Source organism: Mercenaria mercenaria, chromosome 9 (genome assembly GCF_021730395.1).
Source record: "Mercenaria mercenaria strain notata chromosome 9, MADL_Memer_1, whole genome shotgun sequence".
Taxonomy (NCBI): domain Eukaryota; kingdom Metazoa; phylum Mollusca; class Bivalvia; order Venerida; family Veneridae; genus Mercenaria; species Mercenaria mercenaria.
Window position 1 is genome coordinate 75,972,352 of NC_069369.1, and position 23,277 is coordinate 75,995,628.

General features: G+C 34.5%; 1 protein-coding gene and 1 long non-coding RNA gene across 2 annotated transcripts; one reads left to right on the top strand and one right to left on the bottom strand.

The window, feature by feature from the left end:
• Nucleotides 1-6,492: 6,492 nt before the first annotated feature.
• Nucleotides 6,493-8,464, bottom strand: LOC128559595 (uncharacterized). The gene has a single exon (XM_053551745.1). The coding sequence runs from the start codon at nt 8,099-8,101 to the stop codon at nt 6,716-6,718; it is 1,386 nt and encodes a 461-aa protein (XP_053407720.1). The 5' UTR covers nt 8,102-8,464; the 3' UTR covers nt 6,493-6,715.
• A 12,946-nt stretch (nt 8,465-21,410) lies between these two features.
• On the top strand, nt 21,411-22,517 carry LOC128559596 (uncharacterized). The gene is made up of 3 exons (XR_008372488.1): nt 21,411-21,555; nt 21,714-21,787; nt 22,281-22,517. It is a non-coding gene; the product is annotated as an uncharacterized LOC128559596 (long non-coding RNA).
• The last annotated feature ends 760 nt before the right edge of the window (nt 22,518-23,277 follow it).

Here is a 23,277-nt window from a genome sequence, read left to right on the forward strand (position 1 = left end):
ACAGATTGAACCAAATTGATTTAAAAGTGTATGACTAATGATTTGACCTAATAATTAGCATATGAATTAATACAAGCTGGCCTGAGGAAATAGCCTCACCTCCTCCGCAGTTTAATAAAAGGTATTGTAGATTCCCGAATCGAACACTTAACTTCCAAATCGGGAAATTACAATATACATACCCGATTAAAGTGGATAAAGTATTGTTATGTCAGAATTGTTCCCGTTTTTTAACGCAGGCGGCGATATCTTACGCTGTTCTACTTAAAAACTTGTTTTCGAATCAGCTTGTGTAAACATCTCGTCAGAGGTTCTAAAACTAGTGTGTTTTAATTTTTCGAATGATGTAAAGATAGATAGCAAGCGTCACGGAGAGGTTCTTAAACGAGTGCTCTTATCAAGTCAACTAATATTAGAAAGATAGCAAACATCAAAATAGATTTTGCTCACAGAAAGACGCATTTAACTTTCTTCTTAGGGATATCGACAAAAATGCTACACACTTTATAGTAACCAGCTATTGTCATAACATAACATTGCGGATACAGTATTGTATGTTAATATAACGTGTATTCAAATTATCAAAGCAATATTAAGTAATAGTACATACGTTGAAATGAAATGAAAATGACAGTCAGGTGCACATACTGTTGACGGCGATACAAGATTCCTGATTAAGCGTGATGGAGGGCCAGCGTTTCGCCTGCATAAACATGTACAATACATAAATAAGCACGAAAAGGCAATGGCGACAGGCAAGGTCCAGTGTGAATGTCCGTCATGATTACCATCTATATAGGAATGAAATAATTCCATGGATAACATCTGCTAGAATACCAAATAAAAGCGTGTGAATTGGGGATTCCTTTTTCATTGCGGCATTTAAATTAAAACTACTGAACATTTTGATAAACAGAAAGACAGATCTGTTGGAGACATTGTGGAGATTTACTTGTTTGCTATCAATCTGGAAACAGCACTTTGACAGCACTTATCTCTTAACCTTCAGCCTGCTGGCGGCAAGTGATTCTGTCTTTGCTACTAGTGCATGTTCGTACAGGCTGACCATGGTCTGCACTGTTTGCTATTCAGTCAGTAAATTTTCAGTAAACACACCTTCGAATAATAAATGGCATTGCCCAAATTGAATGATGGACCATTCCTTTTTTAGGAATTTATCAGGGTAAAGGTTAACGTTGACTTACTTTGAGGTAAACTAAGAGGGAAAGGGATTTTCAGAGTAAATTGTAGCAAGTACAAACTTTTCTTGATGCCAAAAGTGCTTTGTAACCATATCTGTTGGAAGACCATTTAGAAACATAGTCTAGTTCATGATAACACCATAAAGTCAGTTAAGGACAAATTCAAAGGAAAAGAATGTTTTGCAAATGTTACATTTACATGGCTGTTGAATTGATTAAACCTGTTGAAATTGCAATAATCCTTAGAGACATAGAACGCAAAATGGCAACAGCAGCCATAGGAGGGGAACTCTATTATACTGATACATTTAATGGACTAAATGATCCTATAAGACAACACATAGTCTAAATACTTTTTTCACTAACAGACTACTGTTGTGAGAGCAAATAAAATATGTAAGAAGGAAGATCCTTTAGAAGTATAGAATTCTGCCATGCCAACAAATAGCGTTTGTTCATGAGAGGTAATACCTGTGAGCAATTACCATTCAAAATCACACTGGAAAAAAAACCTGACATTGGAAGAAAAAACTCCGCATTAGAAAAATATAGATTGAGGGTTTTAACATATTGGGTATCACAGCTCGTAGTTATTTCAAAACAAAACTTTATAGTTTCCACTTTTTCTATTTTATATTGTGCTAGTTGTAGATCTACTGTTAACTATCTAAGTTCGAACTTTTCGGCTTGGGTAGTTCCAATACTCTCGCTTTCATAGCTTTTGGTATTGTTTAACCTTTAGCCTGCTGACGGCAAGTTAATAAAATAGAAAAAGTGGAAACTTCACAGGTCGCTCAACACGACAAAAACGAAAATGTTGCAGGCTCGGTTTGATTGAGCCTGTTCATGGACGGTAGTGGAAATGCATGCTACCGTCCACGCCCTCTAGCCCCGGAATGAGCAGAACTCAACATTTACACATGCTGAAAGTACAAAAAGCAATTTAGAGACATCCGCAGATGTATTCAAACGGCGGTGAACATGGAACCTTCAATGATACACGGGTTGTGGCGTGTAATTCCATGAACCCTTGGATGTGGTAGCTGCTTTTTTATTTTGCCTTTTGACAGTTTCTGTCAAGTCCATTATTTTAACTAAATTGCACTCATTGCATCTTCTTCTTCTTCTATAGTAATGGCAAACGTTCAATTAATGATACATTATGGCCATGCGGGGGTGGGGGGTGGGGTGGGGGTGGGGGGAAGGGGTGTGTGGAGAAAGTAAAAAACTGTCAGGTTTCCTAGGCTACACCATCCACTTAGTGCTTCCTAACAGTTGTGATAAAAAAGGTGCAAAACCTAATATCTTAAACTTAATTCCTATAACTGCGAATTATACATACACACAAATTGTTGTGCAGAAGGGAAGACGTTAGTAGGTTTAAACACAGGATAAAAGCAAAAAGATATGTAAACAACAGTGTAGCCAGTACTGATTTTAATCCGGGGACTGTTTCAACACTGTCTACATAAGATGGTAATGTGTTCCACTGAACAACTGTTCTAGGGGGAAATTAGCAGGGAATAATCAGCTGCAGTAGATGGAATCTGAAATGCCAGATTATTGTAGTGTCTGGACTCTCTGGTGTAAGGTGTAACACATTGCTTTGGATAAACATCTACATGATAATAAACTATTTTGTGAAATAAAATAAGTCTACTTTATTGTCTTCTAAATTGCAGTATACATGTATTCCAATTCAAGTCTTTTATGATTCCGGAGTATTCCTATAATTATTTGTTACAAATCTTGCAGCTTGTCTTTGAATGTTTCTAGTTTATTTATATCCTTCTGATGGTAAGGATCCCATGCACTAGAATAGTATTCTAAAGTTGCTCTTACAATAGTATAAGCAGCTGCCTTGGTAGAACTTTTAGAAGAATGTATGTTACGTTTTAAGAAACCTAAGCTCTCACTTTATTAGAAACTTTATTTACATGAGGAGACCAAGATAAAGATGATACTTTCACGCCTAAATAGGTTGCTTGACTGACAACAGACAGAGGCTGATTAAGCAAGGTGTAGACTGTTAAGTTTTCCAGAATTTTCTTAACACCATTTTCTGTTACCTTTATTTCAGACATGCTGGCAAAAGGGCTAGGTCCAAGGTTTGGTAGATTATGATCTGGATCATTTGTGAAAACAGAAGAAAATTGTTTGTTTAAAATTTCGGACTTATCCATTGCGCTAGATTTTATAACACCATTTTCTCTTAATTTGAATTAAACATATTTTATTGCTCCTTTTTTATAACATGTACAATAATATATATGCATATACATTTAATGTTATTAAAAGTAGCAAAAGGGTTGAACCACGAGTTCTAACAACATCAGTAAACGGTTCTTCCCATTTTCTTTTAATGGAGCAACGCCACAAGAATCATTTTGTCAACTTTTTATAAAACCCGTGAAACGTTTGGGTGTGCCATGTTTATGTTCTTCAGGACCACAAACAATGTTATTCATATAATCCCAGTAAGCATTTCAAGTTTTCTTTTGAATCATAGATTAAATCTTTTTAAGTTTGGAAGACAGAGTGGGGTGTTTACTTTTCTTAACTCTACTGTATAGCCTGTCACGTTTCATCATCAACTTTTTAATTTCAAAGTTCAGCCATGGAAGATGTTGTTTACCAGAGACAATCTTACTCTGTATATGACATGAAACTATTTCTTCTAATTTATTCTTAAAGCAGTTCCATAAATTTTGCACATTCAAAGTTTGCAGACAATTCTGAGTGGCAAAATTTCTTAAGCCTCTGTTGAATGCGGACCAGTTTGCCTTATCAAACAGTACACGTTTGTGTTTTGCTTATGGATTGATTCTAGCTGATGAAATAATGTCAAAAAAAAAGGAATGTAATGATCACTGAAACCAGGAATAAATTTTACAGTTTCCGCCAATGTAGGATTTGAGACAAGAGTACAATGTCAAGTAGATTACATCAGTAACCCTAGTAGGTACAGTAATCATCTGAGTAAAACAACAGAATTCAATAAAATCTAAAAGTTTGTTACATTTTTCTAGATTGGGGTACTTGCGTTTACAGTTTTTGATTGCCAGTTGATATCGCCAAGATTCAGTTGCCACCGATGACAGTTGTACTGTTTATTTGAAATGTAAGGTTAATTATGTTCTAATTCATCTATGCATCTGAAATTCTTCTCAGGCCTGTATGCACTACAATCAAGCAAATCTTTCTTCCTTTCTGCTTTATATTTACCCATATTATTATTAGTCAGACTTAAGTTCTGAAAGCGAAGCACTTTTGAAACTTTTAGAGACTAAAATAAAAACATAAATTTGATGGTTTCGCAGACAGTTCGAGTTTTTGATCTTATCTGAAGTTTGCTGGTTGGTGTGCTACAGTGTAATGGCATAGAATGTTTTGCTCCACATGGCGACTGAATAGATAAATTGTCAGTACTGATGGAGGATAATGGCTGATTTAGTTCTACTAATTTTGAATAGTCGAAAAATGAATAATTAACATGTGATACACCACAATTTGCACTTTGCCATGATTCCTTTCAATGATCAGAATGAAACTGGTACAATATAGTACTCATACCCTGGCATTCGGCATGAAACCAAGTATTACAGTCCTCACAAAATATATGTATGCCTCGGTCTCGATGCCATTTCACTTCTAAATAACAAGTGCCACAAAGATCAGTTCTAGCCCGGGATTTGTCTCAGTATCTAAAGCCATTAAAACAAGTATGAAGCATAGGTAAGTGTGTGTGAGACGGTTCTTGCAAAATGGGTTTTTATGGCGAGTGATTAGACCAGAACACAGTCAAAAATACAAAGGCAATTTATTAGAAGCAAAAGGCTGACCAACCTTATTACAGAAACAGTATAATAAGGCTGATGATTTATGACACTGTAATTTGTACTCAAAAATTTCCGACCATAGATTACGAGTTGGTCTACTGACTCCATTATTCTGTTTGTGTGTTCCATATATATATCCGTATTAATGCATCTTCGGATGTCTCTAAATTGTTTTTGGTACTTGTGACATGTGCATATGTTGAATTCTGCTCAACCCGGGGCTAAAAGGCGTAGACGGTAGCATGCATTTTCGCTACCATGCATGGACAGGCTAAATCAAACGGGGCCCGTAATATTTTCATAATTCGTATTTGATGGGCTTTCTTCGGCACAAAACGTCTGTCAGACGTCTCTTAATATTTCTCCCAATGTTATTTTAACGGACCAAATGTGTAGGTAACGTGCACACTGGAACTGGGACAAAGTGACTGAAGAAAGTATTGAGACTGTTTGGCAGACGCTTTTTGTCGAGTAAAGTACTCGTTTTCCTGTCTTTGATGTACTAAAATCCATCAAGTAATAAGAAAGATATAAGCAAAAGGTTACCTAAATTCAGTTAATTTTCCCTTGTGTACAATACCGAGAAGTCATGTGGATTGGCCACCCAGAACCATACGTCTTTATTCCATAACATCTATATAGATAATACTAGTAGTGCCAAAGGAGCTGCATGCTAGTATATAAGGGCCAATGTAAATTGCACATACAATGTATACATTTAAGCATATTTAGATTGTCTTCCATATTGAAAATACAATTTCCTTCTGAAAAGGATGGCTTGGCTAGTTGATGAAATAGAGTCATGTAAAGACAATTGTTTTAGGCTAGTTAGTGCTTGGTGCTTGAAAATATAGTATATTTACACGATATCCCAAAAATTCGTTTTCTTGTAATCTATTTGCTCAAACTGCCAAAAGATTTTTATTTGTTAATTAACACTACCCCTTTACAACATGAGCACAGCACAGAAATTCCTGCGGGATATCTATTTCATGGCAGAAAATTTATTACTTCATCTCTTCTGTCAATATTGTCTTCTTTTGTTGAATATCCCATCATATTCATTGACTCAAAACTGTTTTATTATATCAAAGTCCACTTTAGGACAAAAAACTTTTCATTCAAAAAAATTACATATTCATTAGGTATCGGGAACCTGTCATGAGTAGATCTAGACCAATTTTAGTCATGCAACAATCAACAAACAAAATTTCAAAGAATCACATATATGCTAAATCTGGTCATCTTGACCTTTATGCTACGTGTATTATACGAAGAATACGGAAATACCCGAAGCCACCCCCTCCCCCCCCCCCACCCCCGTTTCATTATAATTTTACTCTTCTCTACGTCTGATAAAGAGTCGAATCTCATATTTTGTTAATTTCGTCTGTTTTAATATAAAGTTCGATACTATAAGTCAGCGAACTCAGTCAGGAAGCACTAAACTAAACTTTTTTTTGCTTTTTTAACTAATACACATGAAATATTACAAAATGTATATACAATTGGGTCGTAACATACTGCTTATTTCTATGCATGTGCATAAACATCGAATGAAACCTGCTTTCCATCATCCACTTATATTTGTTTGTATCTCGTGGCTGACAAAGGACGAATCCAGGTAGAAAAGGAACACCACTTATGTTCGAGTCATGTACAAGAAAATAGGAGTTATGTTGAGCTCGTAACAGAATGCTTGTTTCTCCGCATGTAAGACATAAACCCGGAACGAAATCCAGGGTCCATAAATCCGTACAAGATCGGATTTACGATGGAGTTAACGAAGTATAAACGCCAGAAGAAGAAGAACGCCACCAGCTGCGATTCAGACATATCTTTCAAAATGCCAGCAGGGTTAGCTTCGAGACTGGTGAGAATTATATACAGTACCATCGTGACGGCAAATAATGATGTCAAGACTAGCATTATCATCGTCTTACTTTTCCGCTGGAACTTTGACGTTTGAATTCTTGATCGTCTGCTCCTACGAGATGGACATCTGCCCTGGTCCGAAGATGTTTGGTCATTGGAGCTGTTCACAATTTGTTCATTTCCGCTGTTATAATCATCAATAAATTCTTCGTCGTTACTGAAATAATCAGTAGAAGTGTTTTCAGATATTTTGTCATCACCATCAATGTAACCTTCTTCTGGTGAGTTTCCTTTGAATTGAGATGATTGATTACCTTGTCCTTTTGCAGACAAGTAGATATTGGCATTTGCATTTTTTAAGTTTTCAGCTCTGTGTTCTTCCCCAATCGCGGACATGTCGCTAGCCGTAGTTTTTGTTTCTCTATCATTGTCTGTACCATCATCAGATGTTTCTGATGTCAATGTTCTAGCGACACCCGCTTTCATTGTACGATGTTTAATGCTTGCAGCTTTCACTGAGTGATGTCCAAATAACCGCCACGCTGTTATAAAGTTCAAAGACATGGCCGCAAGTATCATTGAAGTTATAGGCACGAGATAAACGCCACAGATATAAAGTAATGGATATATTGTATCTGCATACTCCTCCGATTTTTCGCAAACTGAGACGGTAATATTATTTCCCTCGTACTTGTAACTGTACGTCTGCTTACCCCAAAGTATGAAAACAGGAATAGACACTATCGCCGATACCATCAAGCAAACTCCACAAAGTCTGAGAGCAACAGGGCAACGAATTTGCCAATCAAATGGATGGCAAATCTTTCTGTATCTGTCAATTGCCAAAAGTAGCAAGATAGATGCTGAGCCCAAAGCAGTGTAAATGTTGAAAAATGATTTCACTTTGCATATCCATGCATGCTGATAGTCGTACCAGTTTAATTGGGAAAACACTTCACCCGGAAGTGTAGTGCAGCAGCTTGTTATGTCCACAATAGCAAGCGCCAAGACAAAGTACCGAAAGTTTATCCGTCTGTATCGACTATAGTAAACTAGCAGAATGATAATATTTCCGAAAAAACCAATGAATGCTTCTATGGAAATAAGCACAGTCACCGGAAGTACATCCATTGTGAAAGCATTGCTTAGATCCTCTCTAGTCATAGAAGCATTGACCTTCGCCATTTTTATTTGTAGTAAAAGATCTCAAAATATTGTACAGATTCTTTACTTTATTACAATTACTTGTATTAGTTGTATATTTAATCCTGCACGAAAAATAGGTTTACTTTCATGCTTTATTACTATTATTAACTTTCAGGATGCTGAACAATTGGCATGTTTTACTGCAGCTAGAAATTCGTAAAAGGAACAAATATCAAGTTCCTTTTCCATGTCCGATCTAATTTTGCAAATAGATATTTATCAGAGGATGGAAGTAGTAAGTAGGCGTTTAAGATGTCGCTTTGTACTATAAATATATTTTAACCTCTGCATTGCTGGGTTCGTATAAGAAAACTGAGAATGTCTATGCAAATGAGGTCTTTGAAATATAGTTCAGTTAAGTGTCGTCAGGGACACATCAGTTATTTCATATATACTACCCGGATATGAAAGGTCACTTTGCATTACATGGAAACCCTTTATGCGCTCATGCACTGTTCGTTTCCTGTAAACACTTTATGGTCCATTGTGTTTCAGGAAGACTAGGAAGTTGATCATGAAAGATACGCCCATCTGAAACTGTAAATTGTTAATTATAATGTGACAAGTTAAAGGGAAAAGCTGTTTTTATTTCAAATTTGCAACATTTTTAAAATAAGATAACGTCTATTATGTTTATAAATGTTGGTTACAATAAATGAACATTCAGTGATTGATTAATCTAAAATTGTACAATTAAGGTATGTTTATGGAATCCAAAGAGACACATCTTGTGAATTTGAATAGCTAAGTATCATACAAACTTAATGGTTAAAATGATTTTTGTTTTGTTTTTCTGTCGAAAACGGCCATCGGTAACCCCATTTGCTTTTCTGTCGAAAACGGCCATCCATAACCCCAATTGCTTTTCTGTCGAAAACGGCCATCGGTAACCCCATTCATTTTTCTGCATTGTGTATATTAGTTCCGTTCGCAGGTTTCGTGTTTCGTATATTTATAGTTTTACAGTGCACGTTATACATATGAAAAAAATAAAACAAAACAATTGTTCGAACACAATTAGTAATAACTAATCGGAATATTTAAATAACTCTAAACTGTTACAATAATCTTATATGTACTGTCAAACCTAATCTAAAGACCACTTGTAAGCTGAAACCACTTAATTCTTATAAAATACGACTAGTTCATCTATTCAGATTATTTTGACAAATGTAAAAAATGACCACTAGGACTAGACTACGTCATAGACTATGATATATCATTTTTTATTTTTAAAGTTGTAAATATATCAATAAAGTCTACACCCTCTGTCCAATATCATATGATGTTAAATCAGTTCTCTGAGAAAATCGGTAAAACAGTCTGACTTTTGTCAATATTACATAAAACAAAATAAAAAAAAATTATTCTTATATTTTGTGACAAATTCTTTATTATCAGTCCGCTAGGACGTAATGGCCACTTTTTTCTTTTCAATGCTTGGTCTTAGGATTGACTGTAAAGCGGAAGTAGTGTTCAATCAAATATAGTACAAAATATTTCTAAGAAATCTGTTTTCTCATGCAAACTATTGACACACATCAACCGACTTACAAAGAACACCCCACATGAACCTAATATGAACTATATTATATGATATCTGAATTTTATTATATGATATCTGAATTTATATTATGATATCTGAATTATATTTACTTTATTGTAGCATATGAATCTCAAAAACTATTTCAAGCAGTCATAAAACATAAGACGATCAGTATATTGCATGTGACGTTATCAAGAAGCATACCATTTCTAAGACGAAAAATTCCAACTGTCTGTGGAGGTAGTCGAACCCGGATCGCTCGGATGATAGTCCAATGCTCTAACCACTGAGGCAGAGAGTCGAGTCCCTGGCGTAATTGTCAGAGATTGGCTTTAAACCTGCAAGCTATGCGGAAGTAACTGTAACACTACCCTTCTTCACAGAAGTCTTCATTTATGATGACGTGTAAGCTATTTTGACATAAAATGTGCTATTTGTGGCACGAGATAAAGTCCGTTTCCCGGACGAAATACGTTTTTTTTTTGTCGTAACAGAAATTAAAAAGCATAATTTTAATGATGAAATATCCCAAACTGCCCGTGGCGAGATTCGAATGGGTTGAAGTCCGATTAAAATCCCAACTGCCTGTTGCGGGATTCAAGCCCGGTCGCAAGGGGGGTAGTCCAATGCTCTAACCACTGTGCCAAACCGCCGACTCCATGACGCAGATGTCGGAGATTGGCTTTGAACGTGCAGGCTGTGCGGAAGCGACCGTAACACAGCATTATTTGGATTTGTTGTAATTTAACATTTTATTACCATGATGGACACCAACGGTTGCGGGCGGGCAGTTGTCCGCTTTCTAACTAGCAGTTCTCATCCCTTGTCCACAAAACAAGGTCACCATATTCAAGGGTAAATACCTTGGCCAAGTTCGATAACCTTCCGGATTGTCCAAGTTGTTCTGCAGTTACGGCCCTTAAATTACTAAATATTGCGATAATAATTGATAACAAATCTCTTTCTTGAGAATCTATTATCTAATGTTCACCAAACTTGGCCGCAATATTTATATTTATATTCATTTATTTATATTCTTATTTACTATCTCGAAAGAATTCGATAATCAGCCTGATAATTCCAGTCTTTCCTGAGCTATGGCCTGTTCATTACTTAAAATTGTGAAAACTGACAGTATCTGCTTAATAACTCAAACAGTTTTTACTCATTCTTCACCAAATTTAGTCAGAATATTTATGGGTTTATTATCTTGGCCAAGTTCTATAAACAGTTACAGAGTATTTGTCGCTCTGGAGTTATGGCCATTGAATTAGTCGATTATGAGAAAAATGACATCTAATTTGCTCAGTTAGTAGAGTATTTTAAAAAGTCAAATGTAATTTGCTATGACAGGCACATATTATGACAGTTTGGCCCTCTTGTTCTAAATATGTATAAGATTTTAAGAATTAAAAGATATTTGCAAAATACTAAGTGTTGTGATAAAAGATATGTTATATTTCATTTAACAAAGTCTCTTCTAATTATACTCAAATTGAAATTACCACACAGTGTAATCGGCCTTTCCAACAAGAATTACAAGAGACATTACATATATAAAAAATATCTAAAAATATCGCATATGAATCATTGTCAGATAAGTTCTCATATTTTACACAATTTAAATCATTTGAATATGCGCATACTTACAGATAAAACTGACAAGTTAATAACAAATATTTAAAAAAAAAAACTCTATACAAACCAGCAGTAACAACACACTGCCCTTTGAAATTGAGTACTATTGCGCAAATGTTATAAAATATTCTAAAACCATTGATTAGCCACAGAATGCCTTAAGATATTTGACCCATAATAGTTTGCCTCCTTTTGAAGAGTATTCTATTCCTACTTTGACTTAAATTCCAGGGGATGGGGGTGGGTGGGGGTGGGGGCATAGGTTCAAGTCCCACTTGGACCAAAAAGTTTTCTCTTATTTTCCTTTTTCTAGTACGTTTTTACTTTTGTCAAGACTTATTATTGATTAATTGCATAAAAGTGGAAATTGTTCGTTTGATAAGCGATTTTTTGTTCAAAGTGAATTTACCTCTGAAACTGAAGGGGAGAGCTAGACATTTTTAAAAATACTGAGTTATTTGCGGTAAAAATTCTCTATTTCACCTTAACTGTTTAAATAACATATTGTGAAAAAAATGCAGGTAGGTTTTATTTCTGCCCCAAGGTTATTTTGAATGAAGTGAGCAAAATTCAAAACAGACCCGCAGGACTCAACCTTAATTTTTCAATGTTGGAGTTAGAATTTTGTCTCATTAAAGCACCCTACAAAAATGATATTGACAGTTTTATTTCGTGTGCTATAATTGTTTATCAATAGTTTGGCGTTTCTTTTATCACAATTAATGGCATAATGAATTCTCTGCAAATGTGTTAGGCAGTTCCCATCACTTTGAAATTTGTCTGTACTTGAGCTTGAGGAAATACCACAAATTATACACAAATTATAAAATAAATACGGCACGGTACAAGTTGTCTAAAACTTTAAAAAAACACAGTGCGAAGCATGGTCAACTTCAAGAATATACCAAGCAGGTACCATTTCTTAAACAGTATTATCAGGGGTCCAATACCTCAATTATCAGTTGCCTCTAATATAAGGCGAAATAAAAAGTACTTTATAAATTGCATCAAAAGAGTCATGTTTGTCACAGGTACAATTGCCTCCTTTGTAGAACTGAAAAATAGATTATGGATAAAGTTCTTGATGAACCATCATTTGTAAACAAATTAATATTTACTTCTCGGTTTTATATGTAGATATGTGCATATTCAAATGATGTAAATTACAAATGTATGTAAAATATGAGAACGTATGTGACAATAATTTATTTGTGATAATTTTGTCTTGCCGCACTAAAATAAAATTTGTCTTAAAACGACTAATCCACACATAAAGATTTCTGATTTTTAAAATAATTTTACATCACCGAAAGGCAAAATACCACCACTGTTTCATATATTTATATGAAACATAATGGTTGACCAGTTTATAGTTTCCAGAATTACGGGAACATTCGAGTATTTGCAGTTTTTTTCATGAACTTTTATAAACCGTTGCAACGCTTTATTTTTGTAAACATTGATAAATATAAGACGAGACGCGACAGTACTTTAGACGCTATCATCAGGTGGACCAAAACTGCGCATGCAGTTTGAGGGTTCAATTTATAGACTCGTCTACCGATTAGGGAAATCAGCATGATTTATTTTGCCGTATAATTATAAACTCTTGGTTAATACTTAATGATATTTCTTTCCGATTATTCCCTGCTTGTCGTCTGTCTACTTTTACTTTCGGTTTTGTAGTTATTTTTAGTTCCCGCTCTTTGGTCATGTGATTAGTCATATGCATGTGGTAGTTTTATACTTGTTGTACGTCATTCTTTCGCTATATAACTGACAGAGGTCAGACATGTTGTAATTAGAGAATGGAAATGTTTGAGTCTGAGTTTTCTAAACTCGGCATGCAGTGTGAGATGTAGATTTTGTACCTTTCGTAGAGTAGTGAGTGAGTGAGTGAGTTGGGTTTTACGGCGAATCGACACAAAATGGTCATATATCGTCATATTGCAAACGCCAACTGTAAAGCATAAACACTGATGTAAAAATGTAAAGCATACCTAAAAACATCCATGTAAAAAATGTAAAGAACACTATGCATAATGTAAAACATATCTAAAAACATCCATGTAAAAATGTAAAGCATATCTAAAATCAGTTATATAAAAATGTATATACGTATGTGTTAAAATATCAGCTGCAAATATAATAATAATGCTAGATGTAAATAAAAATATGAAATGTTAGATTTTTTTTATATATATTCCTATCTGCTTTAAAAACGATAAAATATTTCCGACTGAAACCTTTTTTAAATAACTCTTTCAAAGATTGAACGTCATAATGTGTACTGCGTTGTGTAGCAAAGTCCAAACAGTCGATTAAAATTTGTTTAATAGTTAGCGGTGTTTGACTTGGTACACATCCGGGTTGATCTTCTTTATTCAAAAGATAAGAATGAGTCAAACGGGTATGACCTATTCGACAGCGAGAAAGAACAACTTCCTCTCTGCGAACAGATCTGTTCCCTTGGTGCAATTCCTCTAGCAGTAGGTTTGATTTCATGAAGTTTATTGAATGAAGCATTGTTCCATGACGATTGCCATTTAGATAAAATGTATTTGTTTATATTGGGCCTAAAATCGGTATGTGGTAATTTCAAATTAAACTGTGATAATAAAAGGGATTTCTTTGCTGCAATATCAGCATCCTCGTTTCCATGAATACCAACATGACTGGGAATCCAAAAAAATATTATAGACTTTTTTAAAGATAGTTCATGAAACCTGAGAAGAATATTTTGAATGAATGGATATTCCATATTTCGGTTATGAATTGACTGTCTTTCGTAGAGTAGATACAGGTAATTTGTAATGACTGGAATGATTTGTTTATGGTCTCATATTTATAATTTAGGCTTCGAAACATAAGTCCCTTGTTTTGAAAATGGTGGTCGATTATCTGTTCTTCTGTCACTGAACATAACCCAACATGTATTTAATATGTTATGTTTGTTCACAGTAACCGGAGCACAGACGGAGAGACGTGGTGTGTGTTGTATGTGATATCAGAAAGGGTTTTGATCCCATCAGATCATTAATTGTTTAAAATGTCCTTTGATGTGTTTGTTTAAAAATGTGTTGATCAGCTGTTTTATCTACATGTATAATTTTAAGGTTTCAGACCACTATACTATGAATTCGATATGTTTTACTGTTTTATGAAATATATGTAATACTTGAATGAATAGATTTTAATGTATATGACTAAAGGCAGAATTATTGATAGGTTTGATTAATTACCGTATTTGTTCTAATTAATTACCGTATTTGTTCAAATAAGATATTTGGTAATTGTATTAGGATATGTTTAATATGTTTATTTTCAGACCTGAAAGATTTTGGTATCTGTCAGAGATTTGTATACTGGTACTGTAGTTGGAAGAATGATGCTGTAAATATATTGTATCAACTGGTAATATCAAAAGTATGAAAGATCGAACAAGTCTTCTTGGCTGTGTTTGACCTATAGTATAAGACACAGATCCCAAGATTACGAATGGAGCCCCCAGTGATAAACCAGTGATATACCAGTGATATACCAGTGATACACCAGTGAGAATACCAGTGATATACTAGCGCCATGGCAGTGACACACCAGTAATACTTCGGTAATACTCTGTGAGTTAATACATTATTGTCAGCAGTAAAAAGACTTTTAATACATTTAGTTTTAAAGAAAGTATTTGCGTACTGCACAGCTTCTTTAAAACAATCCATTGATGAACAGTGAACTTCAACACTAGTGTTTTGCGGGTCTTCAACTTCTAGATTGGTTCTTTTTATAGAACAACATTGACAGTGATTTTACAAGTTCAAAACTTGGTACACATACAATGGTGATAAATCTACAGTGGTACCTTAAATGTTTTTACACTTAAATGTATGACTTGTGTATTTTATTTATTGAAACTTACCTTTAGAAGTCATCTACTGAGGACGGTTTTTCTTTGGCTGGAGGAGAAGACATTTAGTGTGTGTTTTAATGAACCGAAGTAGAGACATTCAGCAAGTGTTTGTGAATAGTATAGTGGTCACAGTTTACAGTATTAACAGGTTTGGTGAGTCATTTTATATTGAACACTTTAGTCGCTCGAGCAGATTTGTCCGCAAAATTACAAGTTATCTTGGTTTTAGAAGTTATACGGTAAAGTTCTGCCAGAGTGAATTCAGTGCCATTTTAACCAGAATGCTATTGTAAAAGTATGTGAGAAATTTCACTGCACAATTAATCTTTGGTGTAGGGATTTAATCAGTTGCATGATTCATAAATTCTTCTTTCTAATTCTTGAAAATCTCTGAATTTAACCTCATAACTTACAAAGACCGTTATTTTTAAAGCAAACAAAAATTATTAAGATATCATATTGACCAGTAACAAAATACATTCCAGTCTTCAAGTAAGGTAGACACATATTGTAGTAAATACGGTAGTATAGAGTTCTGTGATTTTGACAGAGATTGATGGTGTCACTTGGTTATTGAGTTTTGTTGATTGATTGGTTCTTTGTGGTTTAGTCCATAGACATCCTTGGCCTATATATATCCTATAGTATATTTAAAGTACTTATTCTTTATTTTAGAAATAAAAAATATCATTTCAGCAATATTGATACTTTTGTATCGGTCGATATTATTATGCTAGGATAGCTAACAAGATTTTTTACAGCAAAACAAGAACTGTCTGACTGAACAGGTAGAAAAATAGAAAAAGTAAATACACAGAGCACACAGATTACAACGTACAGATATTACAGCGTACAGATTACAGTCAAGTCACAGCATATTAATACATTCAAGTCACAGGTATTTTTCAGGTACACAGCATAAAATTGTATGACCAGCAGCTGTGCAGACATCATATAGAGAACTTCTTCATTGAATTGAAATATATATTTCATTCATCACTGTTAGAAAAAATTGTGATTTTTGTCCGTGATTGTGATCATTTTTTGTCTGTCAGGGTGTTTGAAATAAAATATTTCTTACATCAATACAATATAATTGTGATCTTTGTCTGTTATTGTGATTAAGCTTTGTTCGTACTTGAAAAAGAAGCCATCAAGCTTCATAAAAGGAAGTGCACAGAATTGAAATTGTGAAGAAGCCTCAAGCTTCATAGATAGTATCAAGCTTCATTCAGTTATAACGTAAAGTAAAGAAGTCTCAAACTTCACAGATAGAAAGCCTCAAGCTTTATACCTATTAAGGTACAAAAGTCGAAGAAAAGCCTCAAGCTTGTGAACTTTGTGAAAGTGAAAGTAGTTTTATAGTGAAAGTTGAATTACAGCCGAGGAAAACAATTAAGGCTATCAGACACTTGATACAGAACAGTGTGAAATAGTTAAGGAATAGAGACACCTGAAATAACAACTGAAAGAAGAAATAAGGTACACGGACACCTGAAATAAAAATTTGAATAGTTACGGTATATAGACACCTGAAGAATAATTAAGGTACATGGACACCTGAATGACAAATTTCAATACTTAAGTTGTATGGACACCAATATAGACACTTGAAATAGAATTTAGGTCTTTTACACCAAACGGCACTTAATCAAGCTTATGAAAGTGAAAAAAAAATTCAGCAAATTGAAAAGAAATAGATAGTTGAATTGTGAATCGAAATATACACAGTGAAATATAAACAAACTGCTGAAAGTGAAAGGGAGAACTGACAACGTGAAATATTGTCAGATAATTGAAAGTGAAAGTGAAATTTTGTCGATCAGTTGAATGTGAAAGTGAAGTTATGTACAAGTTGAAAATTAAATGTAAAAAATTTGAAAGTTGAAGTTGAAGACAACGTAGATGAATACGGATTGAATTGAATTTGAAAGAAATACATAAAGAGATTAGAAGTAATACGTGAATCCGAAAGAAAATTATGATCAGTGCTAAATAAAGAATAATTTTAGCACTGGGAACTGCTTACACAAAATAATTATTGAAATCATATTGAAGGAAACACATTGAAGATACATGCAAGTTTGTGAATTTGAATGAAACTTGTGATTTAGTGCTAATTAGAGAAATATTTTAGCACTAAAGACTGCTTACACAAATTGAATCAACGTGAATAAGCGATTGAATTCATATTGAAATGGAAGTGTTGAGTATTTGAAATACAGATAGTAAAACGTGACGTATTGAACTTCGAAACAGAATAGAACCGACAAGAATAATTTTGAAAAAATTATTCAATTGAAATTGAACTTTCGAAAAAGTCAAGTACAAATTATATAGTCGGGAGAAGCCAAACATTAGGTGGAAAAGTGAATCGGAAACTTAACAAGCATTTGAAAAAGAAGTTCGGATCAGAATAAGACTGGACCCAAGACACTTAAATTGAATTGAACTGAAGTTCAGATAAAAGTATATCTATATACCAAGTAGTGCAGAAGAAAATAAAGACACTACTTCTAAGTGAATCCGAGTTTGAGCCGAGACAGACTCAACAGAGTTATACAAACTTGTGATAAATATAGGAAGATAGATAGACTTTGGAAAGTCAAAGATAGAACATAGGAGAAGTACTGTTTGAATTGATTGCCTGAACAATATAAGTGAATTAGTGTATTCACAAACAAGCTAAACACGATGTCGGAGGTATCGGAACAAGATAAGAAACTGCTTGCAGCCTTTAAAGCTCTACACAATCCTCCAGAAATAAATACACCAGATGATTAGTGTCTTACCTGAAACATTTTCATGAAGAAGATACTGGAACTGGAAAAACTGTCAAAGAGGAGAAGGAAACTACATCTACAGATGATAAAGGAGCTACTCATAAATTCATCAACTTAAAGAATCAGTTCCCACGTATATCTTTGTTTTACGGAGAAAGTGGAAAAGGAGAAGTCACATATCAGACATGGAAATATGAGGTTGATTGTTTGATTGAAGAGAAAAGCTACAACGAAGAACAAATATTGCTGGGTATACGACGATCAGTGAAAGGAGAAGCGGCAAATATCTTAAGAAGGTTGGGACAGAAAACTACTCTTCATGACATTCTATGCAAGTTTCACAGCACCTTTGGCGATATTGAAACGAAAGAATCTATTTTAAAGATATTGTATGGATGTGCCCAAGAACAATCCGAGTCATTCTTAAGTTATTCATCCAGACTTGAAGAACTATTTGCACAAGCATGTGAAATTGATGCGGTACAGCAGGTAAGAACAGATTCTGAAAAATGTACTAATCAAGGACATAAACAACCGTAACAGTGGCAATTACAGTTGAATTTTACGATTATGATAGATTTAAGATGAAGTGCGCAAATGGAGGTGAACTAAACCACAGAAGAAAATGATGCCACTCATGAATCAAGCATGAAACATCTGAATGAGCGAGGTTAAAGATTATTACTGATGCGAAAGAATTCAAAAGTTGGAATTAGAAAGACAATCAAAGAAGTCCTATAACACGAGGCAGGTAACTACAGAGTCAAGCAGTATAAGGAAATGACAAGAGGCTACATAAATTTGGGAAAGAGGCTGCATAGACCTTCAAGACCAACAGGCCCAACAGTTCAACCTTAGACATCTTTGCTAGATATCCGCACAGCAATAAATAAGACATCTATCGCTGTAAAGGAAGACATACGCAGATTTTGCACAGAGAATTAAATTCTAAGTGCTTCTGTTACTGACTGACAGCAGCACTCTGAATGAACAAGGTCTCAGTTGTTGACAATCAATGAAGCCATGTTACTGTCAATAACATTGAAACTACGGCGTTGATCGATACAGGAAGCTGCATAAGTACAATTAGTCACTCCTTCTATATTACAAAGTTTCATTAAAACCTGTCAAGAACATTTTGAATATTGAATGTGCTGATGGAAACACTTTACCGTATCTAGGTTACATAGAAACTACTCTCAACTGCCGGAATTCCAAATTGTCAAGATCAGCAATGTTTATTTCTTGTGGCACGACATATAATCATAAAGTGCCTATGTTACTAGGAACAAATGTCCTAAATGAACTCTTAAACAAGTGCAAAGAGAACTTTGGAACACTTTTTCTTCAAAAAGCTAGTCTTCATACTCCATGGTACTTGGCATTCCGCTGCATTTCAATACGAGAAAAAGAACTTAAAAGGAACAAGAATCGAATTGCGATAGTAAGAATCATCAAAAGTTGTAATTGGACCAAATCAGACAATAAACATTCAGGGCTACACAGACAAAGAACTTGAATATAATCCTAATTGTGCTATTTTACAAGAAACAGAAGACTCATCTCTGCCAGAGTTCATAGATATTACACCAGCTGTTGTACATTTCAACTACAAGAAGAATGATTATATTTCTGTCAGTTTATCCAACCTCACTACCAACACCATCACGATATCTCCTAAGTCAGTGATATGTGAATTACAACCAGTTACTGTAGATGAATCCATATTTGACAGAAATTGAAGATGAAGACACTAAACGCATATTCGAACAGATTCACATCAACTCGAATTTGACTACTGAACAGAACACCCGAATAACAACTCTGCTCACTAAGCATGTAGATATATTTTCAAAGAATGATTTAGATATTGGAAAGTGTGATAAAATAAAGCACAGGATAGACCTAATAGACGAAATGCCATTCAAACAACGCCATCGCGAATACCTCCAACAATGATAGATGAAGTTCGGAAACATCTTGAACAGTTGTTAGCTCCTGGAGTTATTCGAAAATCTACATCATCCTGGGCATCAAATGTGGTACTGGTTAGGAAAAAGAATGGGAAACTTAGAATTTGTATCGATTACAGATGTTTGAACAAAAAATCGGTTCGCGACTCGTACGCTCTCCCTAGAATAGAAGAGGTTTTTGATATATTGCATGGAGCTACCCTGTTTTCAACCATAGATTTGAAAAGTGGCTATCACCAAGTTGAGATTGAAGAATCCCATAAGGAAAGAACAGCTTTCACAGTCGGTCCCTTGGGTTTTTTGAATATGTAAAGATGCCTTTTGGTCTCAGCAACTCCCCTGCTACATACCAACGTTTGATGGAAGAGTGTCTAGGGGATCTGAATATGAAAATGTGTATTATTTACTTGGACGATCTGATCATATTTATTAACAACTTCGAAGAGCATCTTAAAAGATTAGACATGGTACTGACACGATTGAAAGAATGTAATTTGAAATTATCTGCAGACAAGTGTTTCTTTATGGAAGAAAAAGTCAATTTTTTAGTACATGTTGTCAGCAAAAATGGTATCGAAACAGATCCAGACAAAATAGAGATAGTAAAAAACTGGTCAAAACCATCCGATGCAGATTCCTTACGTTCATATCTTGCATTTTGTGGGTATTACAGACGTTATATCAAAGACTTTTCAAAGATAACAAAACCACTATCAGACCTACTACCACCAACAGCAAGTAAAAAGAGTAAAAGAAAACATCAGGTGAAAGAGTGGAAATTGGAGGATGAACAAGAGACTGCATTTTAGAAACTGAAATCATTACTTACATCACCACCTATTTTAGCATACCCCGACTTCCAGAAACCTTTTGAACTGCACATGGAAGCCTTGACAGTTGGGTTAGGCGCTGTACTCTACCAAACTTGGCATTAAAGCGGTCAATAACAGAGAAATTTTCTGACTATCTCACAAACAATCACTTTATAGTTTACACAGACAATAATCCTCTCACGTATATTTTATCTTCTGCAAAATTAGATGTTACAGGTCAACGTTGGGCGTCGGCTTTGGGAGAATACAATTTTGATATTGTTTACAGATCTGGTTTGAAAAACATGGATGCAGACGGTATGTCCCGCTATCCACACGAGAAGTTGATAGATGAAACAGAGGAAGTGATACAGATTGATGATGCTACTGTAAAGACCATTTGTAGTTGTACTCAAGTAGAGGCAACATTTTCGTGAGCCCAACACGACAAAAACGAAAATGTTGCAGGCTCGGTTTGATTGAGCCTGTTCATGGACGGAAGGCATAGATCTTCTATGTAAGATTGCGTTCTTTGACTTGTCGAATGTGTTACTGGCGTTTCAAACAATAAATCTACTTATTTTTAGTTCCCGCTCTTTGGTCATGTGAGTAGTCATGTGGTAGTTTTATACTTGTTGTACGTCATTCTTTCGCTATAGCTGACAGAGGTCAGACATGTTGTAATTAGAGAATGGAAATGTTTGTGTCTGAGTTTTCTAAACTCGGCATGTACTGTGAGATGTAGACATTGTACCTTTCGTAGAGTTGATACAGGTAATTTGTAATGACTGGAATGATTTGTTTATGGTCTCATATTTATAATTTCGGCTTCGAAACATATTTCCATTGTTTTGAAAATGGCGGTCGATTATCTGTTCTTCTGTCACTGAACATAACCCAACATATATTTAATATGTTATGTTTGTTCACAGTAACCGGAGCACAGACGGAGAGACGTGGTGTGTGTTGTATGTGATATCAGAAAGGGTTTGATCCCATCAGATCAGTAAGTGTTTAAAATGGCCATTGATGTGTTTGTTTAAAAATGTGTTGATCAGCTGTTTTATCTACATGTATAATTTTACGGTTTCAGACCACTATACTATGAATTTGATATGTTTTACTGTTTTATGAAATACTGTAAAATCTGGTAAATAAGCGTATACGCTTATAATAATTTTAGTGACACTTTTATGCGCCAATTTTTGATATGTGCTTATACTTCAGCAAAAACTATGCGCTTATATTTGATATGCGCTTATAGACAAGCCGTGTGCGCCTATTTTTGATATATTAAGACTATTAACAGTGCTTACCTTGGTTGGGAAAACGAAAGTAAAACATGGTCATTGAATGAATATATTTTCATGTATATGACTAAAGACAGAATTATTGATAGGTTTGATTAATTACCGTATTTGTTCTAATTAATTACCGTATTTGTTCAAATAAGATATTTGGTAATTGTATTAAGATATGTTTAATATGTTTATTTTCAGACGTGAAAGGTTTTGGTATCTGTCAGAGATTTGTATACTGGTACTGTAGTTGGAAGAATGATGCTGTTAATGTATTTTATCAACTGGTAATATTAAAAGTATGAAAGATCGAACAAGTCTTCTTGGATGTGTTTGACCTATAGTATAAGACACAGATCCCAAGATTACATAAGAACCACTATCATACTGAAAAACATTACCTAAACAACGGACCGTTCTATTATTAAAGGTACAAAACATCGCTGACCTCAAAACCGAGCTAAAGGTAGCGCACAGTTTTTTGACAAAACAATTACATAAAATTAAGTCAGTACACTAAGTTTACGATTTAGTCAGTGATTCCTCTTTGGCCGAGCGGTTACAGTATTCGTAATATACCATTTCGTCGGGAGTTCGATCCCCTATTTTTTCAGTTTGCATAACATACTTTGTGTAAGTTTGTTTTTCTCTGGTTTTTAATTTATTGTTTTTGTTTCTTAGTTTCGTATAAAATTGGCAGTATCTTTAAATCAAGCGATCCTGAAATTAAAAGTGGAGTGTATTTAGATATAATTACCTGTCAATTTTGACATATATAATTTTAGTGACCATGTTAAAACTAGATTTACTAACTCGTTTTGTCTTCATTGGATTGTATTGAAGAAATTAAATACAGTTTAAAAGACAATATTTAACGGTTCTGGGAATCGAACTCACGGCGAAAATTTATAAAACGAATACCGTAACCGCTCGGCCAACGAGAAATCACTGACTGCATCGTAAACGTGTAAAGTGTACTGACTTCATTTTGTTAGTTTATATTTCAAAACGTCATAATATTCTGCGATACCTATACGTGTGAGCTCTATTGATAAGGTTACTTTCTCTCATTGTCACATGATGTTTTCCGGGAATTCCGGTTTTATTTATAAACTGGGAAACCCTTATCAGAAATTGTAGACGAATGTTTTTATCTTACATTTATTAGGAAAACAACGGTTTTCAGCAGAATTTGATG